This window comes from Cercospora beticola, chromosome 4 (genome assembly GCF_033473495.1).
Source record: "Cercospora beticola chromosome 4, complete sequence".
Classification (NCBI taxonomy): Eukaryota; Fungi; Ascomycota; class Dothideomycetes; order Mycosphaerellales; family Mycosphaerellaceae; genus Cercospora; species Cercospora beticola.
Window position 1 is genome coordinate 1,122,897 of NC_088938.1, and position 18,935 is coordinate 1,141,831.

The 18,935-nt window shown below is 51.0% G+C and overlaps 8 protein-coding genes across 8 annotated transcripts; 4 read left to right on the forward strand and 4 right to left on the reverse strand.

Annotated features, from left to right (window-relative positions):
• Positions 1–1,651: 1,651 nt before the first annotated feature.
• On the reverse strand, positions 1,652–4,111 carry RHO25_006072 (uncharacterized protein; the record flags this gene model as incomplete). The annotated part of the gene is made up of 5 exons (XM_065602736.1): positions 1,652–2,474; positions 2,525–3,243; positions 3,293–3,634; positions 3,684–3,752; positions 3,800–4,111. 5 exons carry the CDS (start codon positions 4,109–4,111, stop codon positions 1,652–1,654), a joined length of 2,265 nt encoding a protein of 754 aa, XP_065458808.1.
• A 2,486-nt stretch (positions 4,112–6,597) lies between these two features.
• On the forward strand, positions 6,598–9,060 carry RHO25_006073 (uncharacterized protein; the record flags this gene model as incomplete). The annotated part of the gene is made up of 1 exon (XM_023596930.2): positions 6,598–9,060. One exon carries the CDS (start codon positions 6,598–6,600, stop codon positions 9,058–9,060), a length of 2,463 nt encoding a protein of 820 aa, XP_023452265.1.
• A 772-nt stretch (positions 9,061–9,832) lies between these two features.
• On the reverse strand, positions 9,833–11,179 carry RHO25_006074 (uncharacterized protein; the record flags this gene model as incomplete). Its single annotated transcript, XM_023596931.2, has 1 exon — positions 9,833–11,179. The coding sequence occupies one exon, from the start codon at positions 11,177–11,179 to the stop codon at positions 9,833–9,835; it is 1,347 nt and encodes a 448-aa protein (XP_023451984.2).
• Positions 11,180–11,802: 623 nt separating this feature from the next.
• RHO25_006075 (uncharacterized protein) lies at positions 11,803–12,903 on the forward strand (the record flags this gene model as incomplete). The annotated part of the gene is made up of 1 exon (XM_023596932.2): positions 11,803–12,903. One exon carries the CDS (start codon positions 11,803–11,805, stop codon positions 12,901–12,903), a length of 1,101 nt encoding a protein of 366 aa, XP_023451983.1.
• Positions 12,904–13,916: 1,013 nt separating this feature from the next.
• On the reverse strand, positions 13,917–14,630 carry RHO25_006076 (uncharacterized protein; the record flags this gene model as incomplete). The annotated part of the gene is made up of 1 exon (XM_023596933.2): positions 13,917–14,630. The coding sequence occupies one exon, from the start codon at positions 14,628–14,630 to the stop codon at positions 13,917–13,919; it is 714 nt and encodes a 237-aa protein (XP_023452125.1).
• A 153-nt stretch (positions 14,631–14,783) lies between these two features.
• RHO25_006077 (uncharacterized protein) lies at positions 14,784–15,326 on the reverse strand (the record flags this gene model as incomplete). The annotated part of the gene is made up of 1 exon (XM_065602737.1): positions 14,784–15,326. The coding sequence occupies one exon, from the start codon at positions 15,324–15,326 to the stop codon at positions 14,784–14,786; it is 543 nt and encodes a 180-aa protein (XP_065458809.1).
• Positions 15,327–15,639: 313 nt separating this feature from the next.
• Positions 15,640–17,468, forward strand: RHO25_006078 (uncharacterized protein; the record flags this gene model as incomplete). The annotated part of the gene is made up of 2 exons (XM_023596934.2): positions 15,640–17,245; positions 17,308–17,468. The coding sequence occupies 2 exons, from the start codon at positions 15,640–15,642 to the stop codon at positions 17,466–17,468; spliced, it is 1,767 nt and encodes a 588-aa protein (XP_023452456.1).
• Positions 17,469–17,746: 278 nt separating this feature from the next.
• On the forward strand, positions 17,747–18,571 carry RHO25_006079 (uncharacterized protein; the record flags this gene model as incomplete). The annotated part of the gene is made up of 1 exon (XM_065602738.1): positions 17,747–18,571. One exon carries the CDS (start codon positions 17,747–17,749, stop codon positions 18,569–18,571), a length of 825 nt encoding a protein of 274 aa, XP_065458810.1.
• Between the last annotated feature and the right edge of the window lie 364 nt (positions 18,572–18,935).

Here is an 18,935-nt window from a genome sequence, read left to right on the forward strand (position 1 = left end):
GATTGCTTTTATATTATCCTTCTACTATTTTAGGCTAAACTCTAAAAAGGTAGTAGCTTTCCCTTTACTTAATAAAGCTTTAGATAAAGCCTTAGATAACTTAGCTAGAGTAGATACTAATAATCTCTTTAAGTTTAAAATTATTTAGAAAATTTCTTTTTCTTTAAGTATATTTTCCTATAGCTTAAACTATAGTCTCTAGTTCTCTCTTATTAGAATTAGTATTCTCCTTCTATCTAATTTACTTATTAAATCTATTTCTATAAAATTAAATAAATAAATCTAAACTCTAGAAATATAAGCTCTTTTAATCTAATTAGTAGCTTCTAGATTTCTACTTTCTCTAGTTACTAAAACTCTTCTCTCTTAGCTAAGATATCTAAGAACTCTTCTCTTTTAAAGAAGTTAGTTAGATTCTTAAGTAGAGAACTTCTAAAAGATCTACTTTCTTAGAAAGATACTACTAGCTAGTTCTAAGATATTAGTAGTACTTAGTACTTAGATCTAGTCTTATCTACTTAGATACTATAGTCTAAAGCTAATTCTTTCCTTTTTATATTTCTTTAGTATACTTCTCTTTTAAAGTATAGTATACTTTACTAGGCTTTTCTCTATCTTATTTACTTTTTAGGAACTTCTAGCTTATAACTAGAATCTTCTAAAGCTTTAAGATAGTATAGATAGAATATACTTCTAGTCTCTTTTATACTCTTTTTCTACTTCTCTATCTAATTAATACTATAGGTTCTATAAGAGGTAATATATATTACTTTAAGAATAAGAAAGCTAACTCTTACTACTTAGAGCTTCTCTATAAACTCGAGCTTATAACCTATTAAATTATATTCTTATAGATACTCGTTAGATAGGTATAATATAGTAGAAGTAGAGATAATAAGTAGGAACTAACCGAGTTAATTATATTAGTTAGTTATAAGTTATATTTTACTTCTAAGATAGATATTAGCTAGGTTATATAACCTAGTATTATATAACCTATATTATCTAATTCTAATCTCTAAAGTATCTCTTAGAATATCTAACTAGACTATACTTTCTAATAATTAATATAGATACTAGTATAGAAATAAAGACTATATATATAAGCTAGAGTTCCTAAGCTAGTAGATAAGAGGATCGGGCTCCTAAGTACCTAATAATATAAGAAATAACTAAGGAGAACTATATTATAAAGGATCTAAACTATTAAAATAATATAATATTATCCTAAGGAGAAACAGAAACTATAGAAGCGGCAGGCTATATAGAGCTAGCCGCAAAATATAAAGATATAAGGAGGTTTTTCTGCCGGAGTACTAGCACGAGGGCTTTTCCACCTACGAAAAATATAGAGCGTGCTGCTTACTCTAGTTAAAAGAGGTAGACCAGCGTATAAGATTCATCTATCTATCTAATTTTCTACATTCGTCATACACATCCTGAGCAAGAAATCTCTCAACAACGACTGCAAAGTTGATCGTAACGCACGATGTTTGAGCCCATAAAAGGATACCCTTCGGCTTGCAGCAAGACCTGAGAGACATGTCAAACACGATGAAAATCTCCCGTGAAATCGCACTATGTCGTGTGTGACGGTATATCTGCTACGAGGTCTATCGCTGCACGCAATTCCAACGATCCACTGATGGTCTCAAGCGTTCAGCGTGAGTGAGACGTCGTCAATCGAGACGAGGGGCGTAGCAGTAGCCGACCTCCCACAACTCGCCCGGATATTCAAGCTGTTGGGAGTCGTCGAAATGATTGATCCCCTCTGGTCAATCAAAAGATTCTGGTCGGAGTTGACATTCTGCAAAAAGCATATCCTTCCCGAGCCTATATTGACTTCCATGGAACAGGTAGTCCGTACATTGCTTGGGAAGCTAAAGACCACTTTGGCTGTGAAGTGGTACGTTTGCCCGTACTCAGCAGAAGAAATGGCCTGCATGAGGGTTGCCTCGAGATTCGACGTCGATCCGCCGGGGTATGAGATCAGAGCCGCATTTCCCATTACATCGACGGTTGTATTGGCGTTTTTGCGGAAAGTCCAGGGCGTGAGAGCGCCGCTGCTGAAGTCGCCGTTCTGGATGACCTGCACTGGTGATATTACGGTTACATTGGACCCAGGAACATCTTTGAGCGTCGAGAAGTTGACGTTGTCGACCCCGATACGTATTCCAGGGGAGCTGGAGCAAACGCTGTAGATCCTGAAGTTTGCGGTCCCGTTGACCCGGGAGACACCATTTCCAACGAGATTGACTAATCGTTCGAATCGACGCCCGTACCCATAGCTTGCATCGAAATTCCCTCCGAAACTGTCGAAGGTGACACTACAGCCTCCATTTGGGTTCCCTCCTGACCCGAAGACCTCAAAGGTGACCTGAGCACTGAAGGTCCAGGCGGTACCAGCAACTAAAGTGACAGGCTGGACCAATTCATCATTTGGCACGCCCGAACATACATAGTAAGAAATGTAGCTGTCAATACTCATTAGTATCGTGCAAGGCAGATCTGGATTGACACTTACGCTTTTCCACCTTCGACATTCCAGGCTCGATTGGGCGAGCAACCTGAAGAACTTTCTAGCCGGGTGTGTTTCCACGGCGTCAATCCATTCTCAAAATCTCCGTTCACTAAGAACGGCTGGGGAGAGTCTTCCGTCGTAGGATTTGTCTGACGAATGGCAAAATGTACGGCCGAGGTTGCAGCGAAACGTGAGCCATAGCCGGATCTCAACTCGCACAGTTTGGTGCTCGGCTCCCAGCGAGCTGCCAAACACTTTGTGCCCTCTCTGGTACAGAGATCGATGCAATATTCAAGGCCCTCGACCGGAACGCGTGGTACACCAGGTAGTTTGTTGCCTTGGGCGTCCATTGTGCATTCCAGGACATACTTCGAGCCGTCGCGTGCTGTGTATGGTGTCCCGGAGCCATCGCACTTCGCAGGAGGAAGTGCTTTAGCTTGTACTGTCTGGGTTGTGTATACTACTGTGGAAGGTGTTATTGTAGTAGTTGGTATAACCGTTACGGTCGGCGTGACCAGCTCCGTCGAGAGTGGTGTGAAGGTGCTTGAAGGGGTGATGTAGACTGTCGGCGTGGTGTACTCTGTGTGCAGAGGAACAAATGTCGAGAACGACGTAATGGTGACCCTCGGCGTCTCATGCTCCGTCACCTCTGGGGTCATCGTCGAGATAGGCGTCTCGACGAAAGTAGGGGTTATTGTGGTTTGAGCAGCAACATTGACGGTCTGCTCCTGTCAGTCGGCGTCTGCGGGAATAGGATCTCTGAATAGGTACCTCATAAGTTGTTGCCACACTCTGTTGAGTCGTTGTGAGTGTCGATGTCGGGGTGGGTAGCCTAAGACAGCCACAAGCAGATGATATCCTGGTTCGAGCTACGCCAGCTAACAGTGCAAGACCGGCAGGAAGTCCTGGAACAAGCTGCGGTGACGCATCACGTCGGTCAAAGCCTATACTTGTGGACGTCACGAATTCGGTGCTGGTGACCGTGACGGTATCGGCCGTGTCTGTGACAGCATCAATGGTGATAGTCGAAGCATCAACGGTCTGCGTAGTGACACTGGTGGCAGCGGTCTCAACGACAAGTTCTCCAGTAACTGAAGTGGGCTCCGCCGTAAGCTGCAAAAGTGTTAGCAACGGGTCCCCCGACTTTTCGTGAAAGACATACAGAAATTGTACTTGTGTCGGCATTGACAATGACAGTGTCGAGAGTAATGGTCGTAGGTTCTGCGGTGACCTGCGCGTCACTTAGCAACGTCAAAATTCAAAGAAGGCTGGTCATACAGTCGTTGTCCGGGCGGGCGCTGTAAGGACATGGACTTCGCCAACCGAAGTGACCGTCGCTGCCGAAAAGGTGTTCGTCCCTGTCGTAGAGGTAACAAAGGCTTTCGTCGTCTGCACTGAGGTAACCGTGACAGTCGTAGATTGCGTCTTGATGCTCAACCATGATGAACAAAACGAGCTGGCCTGGGGAAATCCGTTCAATATTGTTACTACGGCGGCGACTGGGGCACAAGTCCCTGTGACGACCGGTCCAGCATTAACTTGTGTGTACAGGAGAGGCAGAACTGCCCACATGCGGTTCGTTCTTGGCATGATGGCGAGAATGTTGGAACTGAGTGCGTTGTTGTGCAAGGGCTGTCCTTTGCTACACATAATATAACCATCGTTCGAGCCATGCTATCTCACAAGAGCCTACGCATGGTAGTGGCATGATATGTGCCACCAAAGCCACATAAGACTGCCACCTCACGTTGCTGGTGCTCTTGCGGCGTGGAAGTCGACCATGAGTGGCGTCAAGTGTACGAAGTCCGCCGACTTGAACGTCCCGCTGCAATAGCTGTCTGAAGGGTGAAGGAAAGGCGGACACCCCGAAGTTTTGTGGCTGAGCACTAGTGAGCAAGATGCTGCTGTGGTCAAAACTTACATCGCTGCGGCCGGATGTCCTAATGAATGGTCTAGTCACGCTCTAGCTTGATACTCCCGGGACAGTAGTTGCACACGGACTTGGGCGTGCACTGAAGTTTACGTTGCCTTGTACGAAGGCCAAAAAAACACTCGGTTTTCGCAGAAATTCATGCCGGATTCCTGGACCTGACGCATTCAGTCAGTGCTTCAGCCTCCATCAGCTGTAGACGTACATGCAGTTCGTAAATGACATTGAGCGCGCTTGCGTGCCTTCATGCGACATTGCTACAGTATACAGCAGATTATGAGCTCGGAGAGATTGTGTACTGTAGCAGGAAGCCACAGCCAAGAGAGTTGTCTTGGAAATCTTGGCTGCATGATGTTGATATTGCTGATCATGTTCTTAGGCTGATCGTAGAGCAGCCATGGCCGACACCATCTGTGCCATCAGTATCGGATAATGATGACACTACCTGGAGTAGCAGATAACCTTATGCAATTGCGAAGATCAAACGTACCCTACAGAATCCCGTCCATCAGTGCATTTCCAGTCGAGAGCTGCCAAGGGTACTGTGGCTGATGTACCTTCCCCATTTCAGGCGTTGGACGGGTATACTGCATGGCCACGTGGTCTCACGAGGCGTTGGATGCTGCAGCCTCACTTGCTCACAATTTATTGCCTTGAGGACACGACATCGGGACTCCAAGCATAACGCCAGCCAAGCTTGGCGCCTGCATTGTAGACTGCAGAATCATTAGCGCCGAGGCGTGTACGTAGAGGACATTGCCGCGCGGAAGGTCAAAGCAGGTGCCCACGCGCAGGGAATAGCCACAATGGTAGAGCCAGAAAGATCTCGCAAATGCTCGCATCGTCTGAAGCCTACTCCTCTTGAGGCTACAAATTATACTTTCAAGGTATTCCATGTGCACCCAGTCACCGGCGTTGGACTCAGTGCTGAATAAAATAGATTGGCCTTGATCAATTTGGAAGATTGGGTCAAGCAATTTTCAGAGAAATGTGAGTGTTACGTTTGCCTCCGCCTGGGATTCTGATTGACAGATATGCCCCCGAAAGTCTTGACCGACCGTGGATGCAAGTAACCGCCATCAATGTCCCAGGTCTGGAAGCCGAGCAGGTAGTGTCGATTCTCCGACAGCCAGGCTGGCTGTCCAAGACATCTGAGGTCCAAGTGGCGACGCCCTCAACGGATGGCGTGGAGAAGCTCGACATAATAGATGGCAGATCCAGACGTTCCATCATGCTCTTTCATGAGACAGATTCGGCGAGCATACCGTGGCAGTCAGTGAGCGTCTTCCACGTCGTCAGGGCCAGTGATGCGTTCGTTTCAAAAGCAGAAGGTCATGTTCACGGGCAAGGTGCAAGCAGAGTCTTAGTCGCTGGATTTTCAGACGCTCCACGATTCGATGTGAACGCTAAAGAGCTTCGGATGGCGGATCAACTTCGAGTGCGCATCCTGGCATCTGGATCACCATCCCGCTGGGACTTGCTGGCCTCTATTATACGCCGAACTTTCTGGTCTGAAGCGAGGGTTCGGCATCACTCCGTGAATAGAGCAGTTGACTTACTAGGTAAGCGAGCAGCACAGGTATCGAGGGGTGGCCGCTGCTGAAACCTCTCAGAAGACATATTATCCCGAGATGCAGTAGGGGCGTGCTACCTGTGGGCCATGGCCGTAGATGGGCGGCACGTCTTGGGAGGAGGACTTTGAAGGTTGTCTGGACTGGTTTCTGGGACCGCATGCGATTGGAGCTGGGAAGCCAGGAAGTTTGGAAGGTGGCTCCATTCGACGAGCCAGTGTCGCGAAGGAGGAATTGATCGCATTCGCGCCCCAGAAGTATTGCAAGGCGTGCGGTCTGTACATATGTGGAGCGCTAGTCGAGTAATGAGAGTTGAGTGTTGTTCTGTTCTGTTCTGTTCCGTTCTGTCGAAGTGAAGGCCGATCTCGTTGGTGCCTCAGGCCCCACTGAAGCGCGTCGCGAAATTGACTACGCGTGCGGAAGCTCCGCTCAAGGCCCCCACAATGTCGGGGTGGTGAAGACGGAGGTGAGACCAGACCACAGCTCCAGGGTGGTGCACCACCTCACATCACGCAAGGAATCGGCGGAAGCTCTTCAGACTGCCCTTGCAAGAATGCCCTGGAACGGCCGCCAGCATGGAAACTCGTAACAACTTCACCGTCGATCACAAGGTGGATTTGCTGAAATACCTCATTCGCACCTCTCACACCTGGACCGACGCGGACCTCGCCGCCTTTTTCACGCACGTGCAGAACACCTTTGCCGGCTTCAAGGGCACCAAGTGGGAGGATCAAGATTTGGAGACGAAGCTGCGGAAAGAGGAGCGTTTGTGGTTGGCAGAATGTGCTGGCAGTCGTCCACGCCGGCGAGGGCACGAGAAGGGCTCGTACTATGACAATGCCATGACCACGTGGAAGGAGATCTGGAATGAGCTCTTGATCAAAGACTGGCAGAATGAGGTTGATTGCGGACGAACATATGACCAGGTGCCTGCATCGTTGCGGGACAAGTTGGTGTTTCCCACTCGCCCTTCTGCTTCCACCACAAGCTCCAAGTCACCCTCCGGCACGCCTCAGGCCCCACTCATGACTGCGGCGGACTCACAGAAGCCGGCCGACGTTGTGCTCGAGTTCGATGAAGACAAATTAAAAAGCATCATCGACAACGCAGTGCAGGAAGCTCTTCGCAGGGGCGACAAGGATACAGCTCTTGCGGTGCAGACAGTGTATAGGGACTCGCAAGAGATCTGGGAGCTCAGGTATCTGCTCGAGCAGATTTTTAAGCAAACTGCGAACGCCGAGCAGACCTCCCGCTTTCACAAGTACATTCGCGCGGCGAAGCGCAAAGTCAAATTGCAAAAGGCACAGCAGCAAGCCGACAAAGTGCGGCAACAAGGCGACCGACGAGCGCACAAATTCGCACCCGTCGCCAATATGGGCAAAGGTAGTAACAGTGTCGCGCCGATCGAGGCTAAGCGGCCAGACCACGCTCCTGCGCCTGCTGTTCAGCAGAAGCTCGAGCCCCTATCTCCCGCGGACGCTGGTCCTTCGCAGTGGCCAGCTGCTGAAATCGACGAAAACAACGCCGGCATGGCCGACACTGTACACGCAGATACTCCAGATGCTCAGCTGGCGGCCGAGGAGAAGAGTGCTGAGCAGCAGGCGACTCGCACGGCGAAAACAAATGGGAGCTCTGCATCGGCCGAAACTGCTGTCACGTCAGATAGTGGCTACGATACTACTGACAAGCAACCCCATCGCGACCCATTGGTGACCAAGATATTGGGCAACTTGCAGCACGAGCCATCTGTGAAGAGGTTGTTGCGCTATGACCGAGCATTGCCAACATCAGCAAACATCAAGCAGCTGCGCAAGCGGGAATCAGCTTTGGAGGCTATCAAGGACATCATCACTGCCCATCCCGCCGCAAAGTCTGATCTCACGGTACTTGCAAAGCGGCTGCAGGAGCGAAGCGCTCGCGAAACCGCGGCTGACGGCGAGCAAGCGACTGCTGGTGCCGAACACAGCGAAGATGAAGGCTCAGACCACGGCCTCGAGGAGCAAGAAGCAGAGGGCGTCACTCCGCAGACCCGACGCTCTTTACGGCCGCGTCGCTCAATTGGAGAGGAGAGCAGCGAGCAAGTCAGTTCTGAGCGCCGCCGCACCCACAAGTGGCCATGTCCAATGGCCCAGGAAGCTGGCTGCGATCAATGGTTCAGCTCCTCTGGACATGCCATTCGTCACGCAAACATTCACAGCGGCGTGAAAGACTACAACTGCCCCGAATGCGACAAAGCGTTTGCTCGCAAGGACAACATGATGGAGCATTTTAGAGGAGTGCACAAGAATCGTGTATCTTCCAAGAAGCGCGGTCGTCGATCTTCCGTCTTGTCTGATAGGGAAGTTGGAGAAGACGCCGATCGTATCGCGGCTGAACGCGCAGCAAAGCGGCAGAAGAATTCAGAGAAGACCTTCAGAAATGCACGAGCTGCTAGAGACAGCTCGGTCGAATCTGCAGGTACAACTGACTCTTCCTTGACGGACCTTACCTCCTCCGCCGAGGACCGTCGCCCTCCAGCGGCAGGCAGTTCTGGTAGCGGCACAATGACACAACTGACGCATGCTCTCGAACTTTCCGCCAACACTCCCCACGCGAACCTCGACCACGCTGTCAAAGCGACTGCTGTAGGCCTGGCTAAAGATCCGGCAACATTACTCGCTCGTTTGGAAGCTAAGATGGATGCTCTTCTTACTCGCCAGAATACTGCTCCAGCCCACTTGTCCTCCTCCGGCACCAGCACCCCAAACGGCACACATACGCAACCCGGCGCCGAACATGCGATCTGGTCCTCTGCAATGAGCCTCCTCAACATCGCCACTTCCCTCGATCACAACGCCTTGGACGGTCAGAGCCCCGAGCTTGTTCAGTTCGTCGCTCGCTTGACCAAGACTGCCGCAGAGGCCGTCATCCGTGCATCAGATAGTGCGAAGCAACTTGCCCTGACTGCGAAGAGTGTTAGCGAGATGCTGGAAGATTACGATGGATTTGACGAGCAAATTTCGCCTATTCCCAAGAGTCCTATTCGCGAGAGTGACTGATTGAGATGACGGCATGCGGATACTGCGGCTACGTTCTTCTCCTTACGGCTTACGTCTTTTCTACTGTTTCTCTTTCCTTTGGAGCGTTACGAAAGCGAGTACACACGGTGGCGTCTGAGAGCATTGAGAGGACCCCGTGGATGTGCATAAGGCAGGAACGGTACGATTAATGGGTACAGTTAATTCAAGGATCAAATGTCCGGGCAGAGCACGTTGTCTGGAGAAGAGAAACAACCTGGTGTCGATGAGGGAATGCATCGCTGGTGTGCCGGCTGGTTGCTGGCTGCTTTACTACTGCGTGCTTACCTCTGCACAGAGACAAGGATGTTGCTCTTAGTGTTTGGTCCGTTACATTGCTGTCGTGTATCATATTTCAGTCTCCGACCTGTATTGGTATTCCACTAGCTAATTAGCTAGCTTACTTCACAGTGGTGTAGTGCTCTCTGCTGTACAGAGAAATGAGCAGACTCAGCCACCCTCGCTTCCATTTCGTGCCGAAGCAATTACGTGCATGCAGGAGCCTGAATTGTTTGCGGTGGCTGTATCAGCCAATAGCAAAGACCTTGAAAATAGCATCGCAGCTCTGCACGTGTGACCAGCTCGCCGCTGCGTCGAGACATAGAGATTTTCTTTTCAACCTTCTCGTTCTCTCGTCTAAAATGAGTGACACCTAGTATACAGCGTTGCAGAATAGAAAAGCCCTCTATGCCTAGGCATGTCCGGCACAAAAACTATTCTACTCATACAGTGTCGAAAGAATGAAACAGCACTTTCACGACCGTCGACCAGATCTCTTTCTGCAAGCTTTCTTTTCAGCATCTTGCTCCCGCGTAGATTTCCTGACGGCTTTCTTGCGCGACTTCTCTTCACTTTTGGCAGCGAGTATATTCTTGATCCGGCGTTGCTCGAGGACGGCTTCGTGATCGATCAGGTCCTTGTTGAAACGCGTAGCTTGCGACTGAATTCTGGTCTGCTTTGCTATTTTTTGGTTCAGGATATGGTCTTCTGGATCTGTCAAGATGACATCTGGTTTCTGGGTTTTAGTGACGGGTGCAATACACGCGGCTTCTGGCTCCTTCGGTAGGATTCCCAGGAACCGGACATGCTCAGCATGGCTTTTGCCCAGATGAGTCCAGCGTTCGACTGATTTGTGCGCAGTACCGTTTTCTACCGCTTCCCTCAGGTGATCGAGAAACGCTTTGCGAATGCGGCTGTTTCGATCTACCCAACCAGCCATCTCCCAGGCATCGCGACAGACGGGAGCCGCGAGCCGGTCGCGCCATGCGGCATCACTGACACCACGTCGAGATTTAGGAGGGGTGCCGCCGGTATAGGTGCGACTTATGCATGCGTAGGGGTTTTCTTTGCTGAATCGACCGAAGAGGTGCACCTCCAGCAGCATCAATACTGTCAATGATCCTACGCGCATCAAGACATCTGCGATTTCCGCTTCGTCCGGATCCGTCCAAAACCTTGGATTGCGAGACTCCACTTTCAGAAGATTGCTTGGACAGATCTGTATACGCTGTAGGTTCGGCAGACAGTGGAAGGCAGTGGCGAGCTCACGCTTTGCGGTGTAGCTTGAATATTGGAGAAGTGGGAGCAATGACTTCCAATGATTCGGGCCCCCCTGGTCCGGGTCGTGCACGACGATGCCTGTGATTAAAGAAAGGTGGATTGCAGGTATACGATGTTTCAAGGTGAAACTCAATTCGGTAAAGTCTGCGAAATAGAAGGAAGCGTTCTGCCAGAAAATCGGTGTCGCTTCGCTGGCAACTTGCTTGTTGACGCGTAGAAGGCCAAGGCCTTGACGAGCGCGACACAGCTTGCGACATTTGTTCGTGTTCAACTCCACTTCTATTGGCTCCCAAGGGCTGCGCCTTCGTTCTTCTACACACATCGGAAGCCTGGCAAAGGCTGCTTTGTGATCGATGAGTGGGCATTCGCGGTGGTGTATTCGGTTGTGGAGGTCCGGCTCGATAACGACATTTTCCCAGATTTGATTGCGAAGCTCAGCAGGCAGGCCAAGGAGCCCCGGCTTCTGCATGGTGCGGGCGCCAATTCTCACGATGCTCAGGATGTGTGGCAGTTGTGAGAAGTCGTAATCGATGGTCGCCATTGTTATTGCAATCGCTTGTATACTCAAAGTGGTCAGTAGGTTGTTAACATGGAGTGGACAGAAATGCTGCTGTCAAGCCCATCCTTATAGATTTGGCGAGGAGTCATGGTGATAACGTGGTTCTGTAGTTGAGCATATCTCAAACCTACCAGAATCGGGCAGGTGAGGCCACTCAGGCACGGCTGACATCGCCAGGCAGCTTCGTCTATTGGTCCTAAGCCCTACAGCTCACTGCGTGAAGGAGGTCAGCGATATCTCTGGTAGTGTTGCCAGATGCTGTCTAGTTACGGATAGCAACACGGAAGCTGGAAAATACGCTCATCTTGCGATCGCTCTTGCAGACTGGATCCCGCAGCTGCCTCGACAAAGCCCCTTAGATACACTATACACGGCGGCTATACGAGGATGGAAGGGGACTCGAATCGACGAGCAGAGAAGCGCGGAGTCTCAATCCTGTATCTCGTCCTGCTTTCCGTCAGTCGACTGTGTAGGTAGAAGTTGTAAGTCAGGAGCACCCCAAAAGCATCAACGTCGGGAGAGCCAAGCCTTTCCTCCGCCATCCCGACGACACCCTTCCAATGCTGTGAGCACCATCATCGCCTCGAACTGCATCAACACCGATCATGCCTCCGCGCAGCATAGGCGTCCCTCGAGGGACATTCACATGCCATGCCAAACACATACGCGCCCAACGGCGCCCTGCTAGCACAGCAGTCTCCCACCTCCCCACTGCAGCAGCCATCCCCGAAGCACCACTTTGGAGAGCACGATCAGAACCCGTAACGCGACTCGGACAATCCATCACTGGCGCGATGGAATGGCAGACTTCCACATATACCTTCAACAAACAAGCTGTAAAGCCCATCCCGGTGGTCAGCGCGAACGTGGAGAAACTCATTCAGAATTATGTCACATTGAAGCGGGTCAACAACGTCGGCAAAGATGTGCGAGCGATTCGAACGGCCCTTGCGCAACGGAGAAAAAGCGCAGAGAAGGTTTATGTCTCGAAGCCAAAGATGAAGGATTATGGTGACAGGGTAGAAGTCAAGTGCTTCATTTGGGACGGGAGAGAAGCTCTACGCGAAGAGGCCGATAAACAAAAGCGCTTTGGGAGGAACCAAAGCGACGATTCCAGCAGTGGGAAGAAACAATCGAATGACAGCGATCCCATTCTTGACCCTACACAAACAGTTGGGCTGCAAAGTCTACTTGCGAGAATGTACGGCAAGCAGGTCGATCTGCAATTGATCAAGATCAAACGTCCGCACCTTGACGCTGATATCCTGGCTGCATATGTCGCGCAAAGACTACGAGACCGACGCTTCACACCCCGAAGAGTCATCCGTGACGCGACATGGAGAGCACCTCTCCCTTCAGCGCAAGCAGTCGCAAATATCAAGAACGCAAAACTGCGGAACCAGCCTCAGAAATTCTCATGGCAGGATCTGACCATTGGAAATGCAGCACGGGCTAGTGCGACAGGGATCGTGGAGAGTTTGGCTCTAAGCCAAGTCAGCAGTATTCAAGTAGAAGCCGCCGGTCGTTTGACGAAGCGGTTGACAGCCAACAGATCTGCAAAGAAGATGGCAAGAAGAGGTACAGCGAGTAAGGGACCAGCATATATGCTTCGTGGCTTCAGGAAAGCGCATACACAGTACGCATTTGCGGGTGGTAAGAGACGTGTGGGACAGTTTGGTATCAAGGTTAGCGTGGGACATGTGTGAGCGCCTTGCGCTTTTCTCTTGTATTTTGTAGATTCTGTACAGATACAACGAAGGGAGTGAACACGATTCTTGCTTCGAAGATCAGCCAGTAGCTCATGTTGGAGCTTTGTCTCCAAAAAAAAAAAAAAAGAAGACGAAATGGCCAAAATAAAACTAAACCACATCCGCACGACAGGCGTGTACCCGGCCGTCCGCACCACCACCAGAACACAAGTAATTGTTGTTCAGGGTGACGATTCAGGCAGGCTTGTGAACAAGCATCGACAAGCATTTTGACGACTTACTGCTTGAGCCATCCGTGCAGATGTGACTGTTAGAGTGGGAGCAGAAAATGTTGAACATGGTACCTGGATAACTGAAATGGACAAATGGCGCGGAGGTCCTCGAACGTGGCATGACAAGTATCGCGCGCGGGTAGCGTTGACGGTAGCTCCAACAGAAGTGCACTTCAGCAGCAGTTTTTGCGAGTGCGAACTTCGTCCAAATTTGGCACTGGGGGGCCTACTAGCGTTCACGATAGCAAGGCGAGACTCTTGATCTATGACAGGAAATGAAAGGGCCCACAGCTAAGCATGTTGCCTTCATCTGACGCATTGGAGTTTCAGCTTGTTTGAAACTATAGAAAGCCCAAGAGTTGGGTTTGGTACCATGATTATGTTCTCAACTCTTTGCCTCAGAGCCTGTCCTCAGGCTGCGAATAGATACAAGAGCTCTCATGTGCTGCTTCTCATAGCGCAGCGTACTTCAGCCGATCTAATGAGCTGGAGATGCTTCATTCGTGAGTCGAGGGCGATCGTGGAGGTCCGTCTGCTGTCGAAGTGTCAGTCCTTTAGGCCCTGTTACCTGGCTGATTTTGCATCGACCTACTCAGATACGTGGAAGGAGAAGCCAGGTTGCAGAGTCATTGGGGGCATGACGGGCCCATGACCACAAATCTGCAGGTAGCCAAATGCATCTGACGATACCTCCACAGAGTTCGCTGCGAAACAGATGTGTTGGAACCGTAGTACTACTCAATGCTGTCTCGGCTGTGCGGGTCTGTAGTCCCACAAGATGCTTATCAAATGGGGAATGCAAGTCGACGACTCCATCGATCTCCACTCAAAATAAGAGTCATGGGGATCCGATTCCTTGAAATTCTTTAGTGCAAGCGCGGCGGAATTCCTTGACGCGCGCCAGTCGCTCATGTCACGAAGGGTGACTGCCATCTGCTCGCCATTTGGAGACTCCTTCAGTCCAAGAAAGCACTCCACTCGAGTGTGCGGATTCCAAGAACCACGTTGGTCACGAGCACGTTCTTCGATACTCCTAAGTTGTTTGAACAGGCAGTGTCTCATTGCTCCCAGAGTAGGGCGTCGCGGAAAAACACTGACGATGCCGACCGTGATGTGGCGCACGTATGACTTGCCGACGTCGTCGATCATGTTGAGAAACCAATCGAGGCTTGTAGCGCTTTCAGCATTATCGCGGTCAATGGTTGCTGGGCCAATTTTGAAGTGATTGTTTGCGAAGAACATCTCGGTGCATTCGTCTCGGGCTTGACGACAGACGGCGAGGAGCGAGAGTGGACGAGAATTGAATGCGCGGTTGAGGATTCGCATTTCATTCGGCCTCCCTCTTGCATCATACTTCATGGCCATGTAGATCGGATCATCGTGAATCAGCACGTACTCAAAGATCTTGTTGCGGAGCTCGGCGGCGAGCTTGCCAAGCGGCGAGTCGTCCATAGCGCGTGCCTCGCGTCGTAGCGGTATGTTGTCGACGTTGTGTGTTGTTGTTGTTTGTGCGTGCGTGCAATGCGGTGCTTTGTGTCAGAAGACGCAGGGCGGCGGAACTCGAAGCAAGAAGGGCGTTTGCCCATGGCTTCACTTCTTTCCTCACTAGCGGGCCAGTATCACATCATCGTCGAAGGCACAAGCTTCACATACTGCATGCGCGTTTCCATATGCAGGACCCCTCAGGCCAACATACTTCATCAACATCCATCTGCCGTCCGTCTTCCTCACTTTCCACTGTAATTCGCCCATCGCGCCCACGGCCAGATCCGGAGCGCTTCCCTTCAGCACAGTGTCCAGGTGCACCGTGGCATGCTGCTTATCATCGTCAACATGGCACCAGACATTCGTGACTTCGAGGCGGATTTCCGGCATCTGAGCGTACATCCCGCGCCACTGCTCCATAAACTCTTCGAAATTCATCAGAGCCGGGACATTGTCATGCTTGGCACGGAAGTGGGACGAGATGTGAGAGAGAACTTCTTGTCCGGCAGGAGAAGCATGAGCGAAATCGCGAGCATTGACGATATCGATCTCGAGAACCGACAGCCGGGAAAGGTGGGATTTGATGACATCTATCTTGTACTCTTCTTGTGGAGTGAGCGTCTTCTGGGCCGGCTCTGGAGGGGTTTCTTCTGTTCCATGCATCTTGCACGGATTTCTAGCGCAAGAGAAGAGCAATTCACGCAAAACATGTCTCTCAGCTCGGATATCATTCCGCTGCAAGGAGGAGGCAGTGCTGAAGAGCGCACTCGCTTTCGGCCGCGGCAAAAGCTTCTCTCTGATCGCCTCCCTTGGCCGTGCCGCCCCACTCTTTTGCTGCTCGCCGCCGCCGTTGATTGACGACGAGAGCTGATGAGATAGGCAGGTCGGAAGGCGTGCGCGGCCGACGACAACGTCACAAAGGTAGGTGCTATCCGTTCTCTTTTTCCTTCTTTCATCTTGTCAATAAACAGCTGCGATGGAGAAGTCCAGCCTCCCCATCGCCGAAGAGCCACGCGCTCCAGTTACTAGCAGCAGTTGGAAGCAGAGAGGCTTGAGAGCTGGCCTCCTCACGCTCATCGGCGGCCTCGCCTTTTACAATGGACTAAGCGGAGATACTGTGCATCACATCGGCAGCATTGTGCGTGGGGGCCACAAGCACGACGGCAGTTCCACCAAGCACCAATGCAATCAAGTCCCGGCCTTATGGCCATCTCAGGACGCGAAGCTGCAACACGCCTACGATTTCCTCTTCACACCACAATTCGAGAACGCTTCCATCGCTCGCTTGTCTGGCGCTGTGCAGGTCAGGACGGAGTCCTTCGATGATCTGGGCAAGATTGGAGAGGACAAGAGGTGGGATGTGTTCTATCCCTTCCACGACTACCTCGAGGCTACATTCCCTCGCATCCACAAAGAGCTCAAGGTGGAGAAGGTAAACACGCACGGGCTGGTGTACACATGGCAGGGAAGCGATGCGAGCAAGAAGCCTGTAGTGCTTATGGCTCACCAGGATGTGGTGCCTGTGGACCCAGACACAGTTGACTCGTGGACGCATCCTCCATGGAGCGGATACTATGATGGCGAGCAGATTTGGGGTCGCGGCGCGAGTGATTGCAAGAATCAGCTCATCGGTACTCTCGAAACGCTTGAAGTGCTTCTCGAAGCTGGGTATGAGCCGAAGCGAACCATCGTGCTGTCTTTTGGCTTCGATGAAGAAAGCTCTGGCCGTGAAGGTGCTGGTCACCTTGCGCCATTCCTGTTGGAGCGCTATGGAAAGGACGGCGTGGCAGCTCTTGTCGACGAAGGTATGGGATACACAGAAGCCTTTGGGCGTGGTTTTGCTGTTCCGGGCGTGGCAGAGAAGGGCTACACAGATGTTGACATTACTGTTCGCACTCCTGGAGGTCACAGCTCTGTTCCCCGAGACCACACAAGCATTGGCATTCTCAGTGAGATCATCACTTTGATTGAGAGCCAGCAGTATCCGACTTATCTTGATGGCGAGAACCCCTTCCTCGGTCTGCTGCAGTGCTCTGCTCAGCATGCGCCCGACTTTCCAAAGAAGCTCAAGAAGCTGTTAGGCTCGCATAGCACTGGCGGCAAGCAGGCTTGTTCTAAGAAGCACCACGACAAACTTGCCATCGAAGTTGCCAAAGTCAACCCGCTGGCCAAGTACTTAATGCAGACTTCTCAAGCTGTGGACTTGATTCACGGAGGCACAAAGACCAACGCTCTGCCTGAGACTGCAGTCGCGACTGTCAATCACCGCATCAATATTGGGGACCAGCCAGAGACCATCTTCAATCACCTTGCTCAGATATTGAAGCCGGTTGCCAAGAAGTACAATTTGACGCTGCATGCTTTCGATGGCGAGGCAGCGGCCTATAACTCTATTTCTCTCGGTCCGCGACATACAGTTCTTAGACCTGCACCTGTCACTCCGACCAACACTGATTCTGTCACGCCATATGCAGTGCTATCTGGCACGATCCGCGCATTGCACGGAGAAGACACTATCGTCGCGCCTGCTATCATGACTGGTAACACGGATACACGATACTATTGGAACTTGACTAGGCACAGTAAGTGACATCGCTTCAAAGCAAACCAATGACCACACCCGCTGACCCTACTTCTCGAACAGTCTTTAGATTCGGTCCCGGCTACATCAAGGAGACGGCATCTGATCTCGGCAACATCCACACCGTGGACGAAAGTATTGCTGTGACGAACCATCTTAAGGTTGTAAGGTGGTTTACCCTGTTCTTGAGGAACATTGACGAAGCTCAGTTTGCGGACGAGTGATTTCCGTCCCATCTGAGACACCACGCTATCGGCACGCGTCATTCGTTCCCTCCGGAGAAGCACGAACCCAGGTCTGGATCATGAGGCTGAGCACGTGAGCAGTACCATGGTAATGCGAACAGAAGAGTTCGGTATCGCCGTTCTGGCCTCAAGACTTTGGCACACCAAGCTCGGCGCCATCAGTAGCGCATGTGATAGACAGAATCATATAGTCGTCAATGGCGACCCGAACGCCATTCTGTCGTTCGCACTGCCACTCCTTCCACCTTACCTCCACCATGTCCTCTTCTCCAACCTCACCACCAGGTGGCTTATTCTCACTCGCCCGCGAACTCCGCGACCAAATCTACCTAGAGATCCTTCTCTCCACCCCGCCAGTCTCCCTCTCCCTCAGCAACCGCGTGCACCTCGAAGCAACCTGCCATCCGCTTCCTAATGTCCTCTTGATAAACAAACAATTCTCCGACGAATACCTCTCCCTCTCCCTCAAACTCTCCACCCTCAAAATCTCCAACCACATCTCCTCCAACACCTTCTCGGACCTCGCACCTCACCGTATCTTCTCCCCGGACGAAATAATCTACGTCGAACCCGGCACAACAGCAAGTTCCCTCAGCTCCAAACTCGCCCTAAAACCCCTCCCAACGCTCCCTACCCCCGCTCTCAAGATCCGCAACCTAGACTTCGACATCATCTGTTCCCGTTTCCGAACCCCAGGCTCTGAACTCTCCATCTTGGAAACCTGGACAGACGGGATTTTGAAACAATACCCAATAAAAGAACTCAAATCTTTGGAATTGAATGTCGCGGTTCAGGAGAATGAGGGTGGGGCGGGAGTTTGGGAATTGGAAAGTGAGATTTTGTGGAGTGGAAAATGGCTTCGTTTGAAAGGGATCAAGGGGTTCAGGATTTGGAGGGATGGGAGGGTGGGGGATCTGGGGGATGGGATTAGAGTGAGGAATAGTAGGAGGATTAGGACGAAGGCGCTGGAGTGGGATTTTGATGATAGGAGGTTTAAGAAGCCTGTTGCTGATGGGAAGGGAGAGGGGCAGGCTGGGATGGGGGTGCAGGGGAGGAATGTTTGGTTGAATACGGCGGTTTGATGGATGGTGGGTGATGAGATGGGGTTTTGTTGGATGTGTGGGCGTTTGTCAGGTTTTTGGATTCGAGATGCGTTTTGATGACTGTTCCGATGAAGGCCGTCGGAATTGTATTGCAGGAGTTGTTTGAGGAATAAACGATTTTGTCAGAGGTCTGAGCAAGATCGATTTGTCGCGGGAGAAATGCTCGATTGTCATTAATTTTTCGACACATCGAGATGCATGGTAGTGTTGTTTCGATGAAGAGGTATACAGGCTAGTGGGTAATTTGAACATCGCTTCCAATTCTTTTCGTGCTCATCTACCTACCATGTGAACCTCTTCGTGATGGTCCGTCACCAATTGCATTGCCCTCTAATGCCATGCG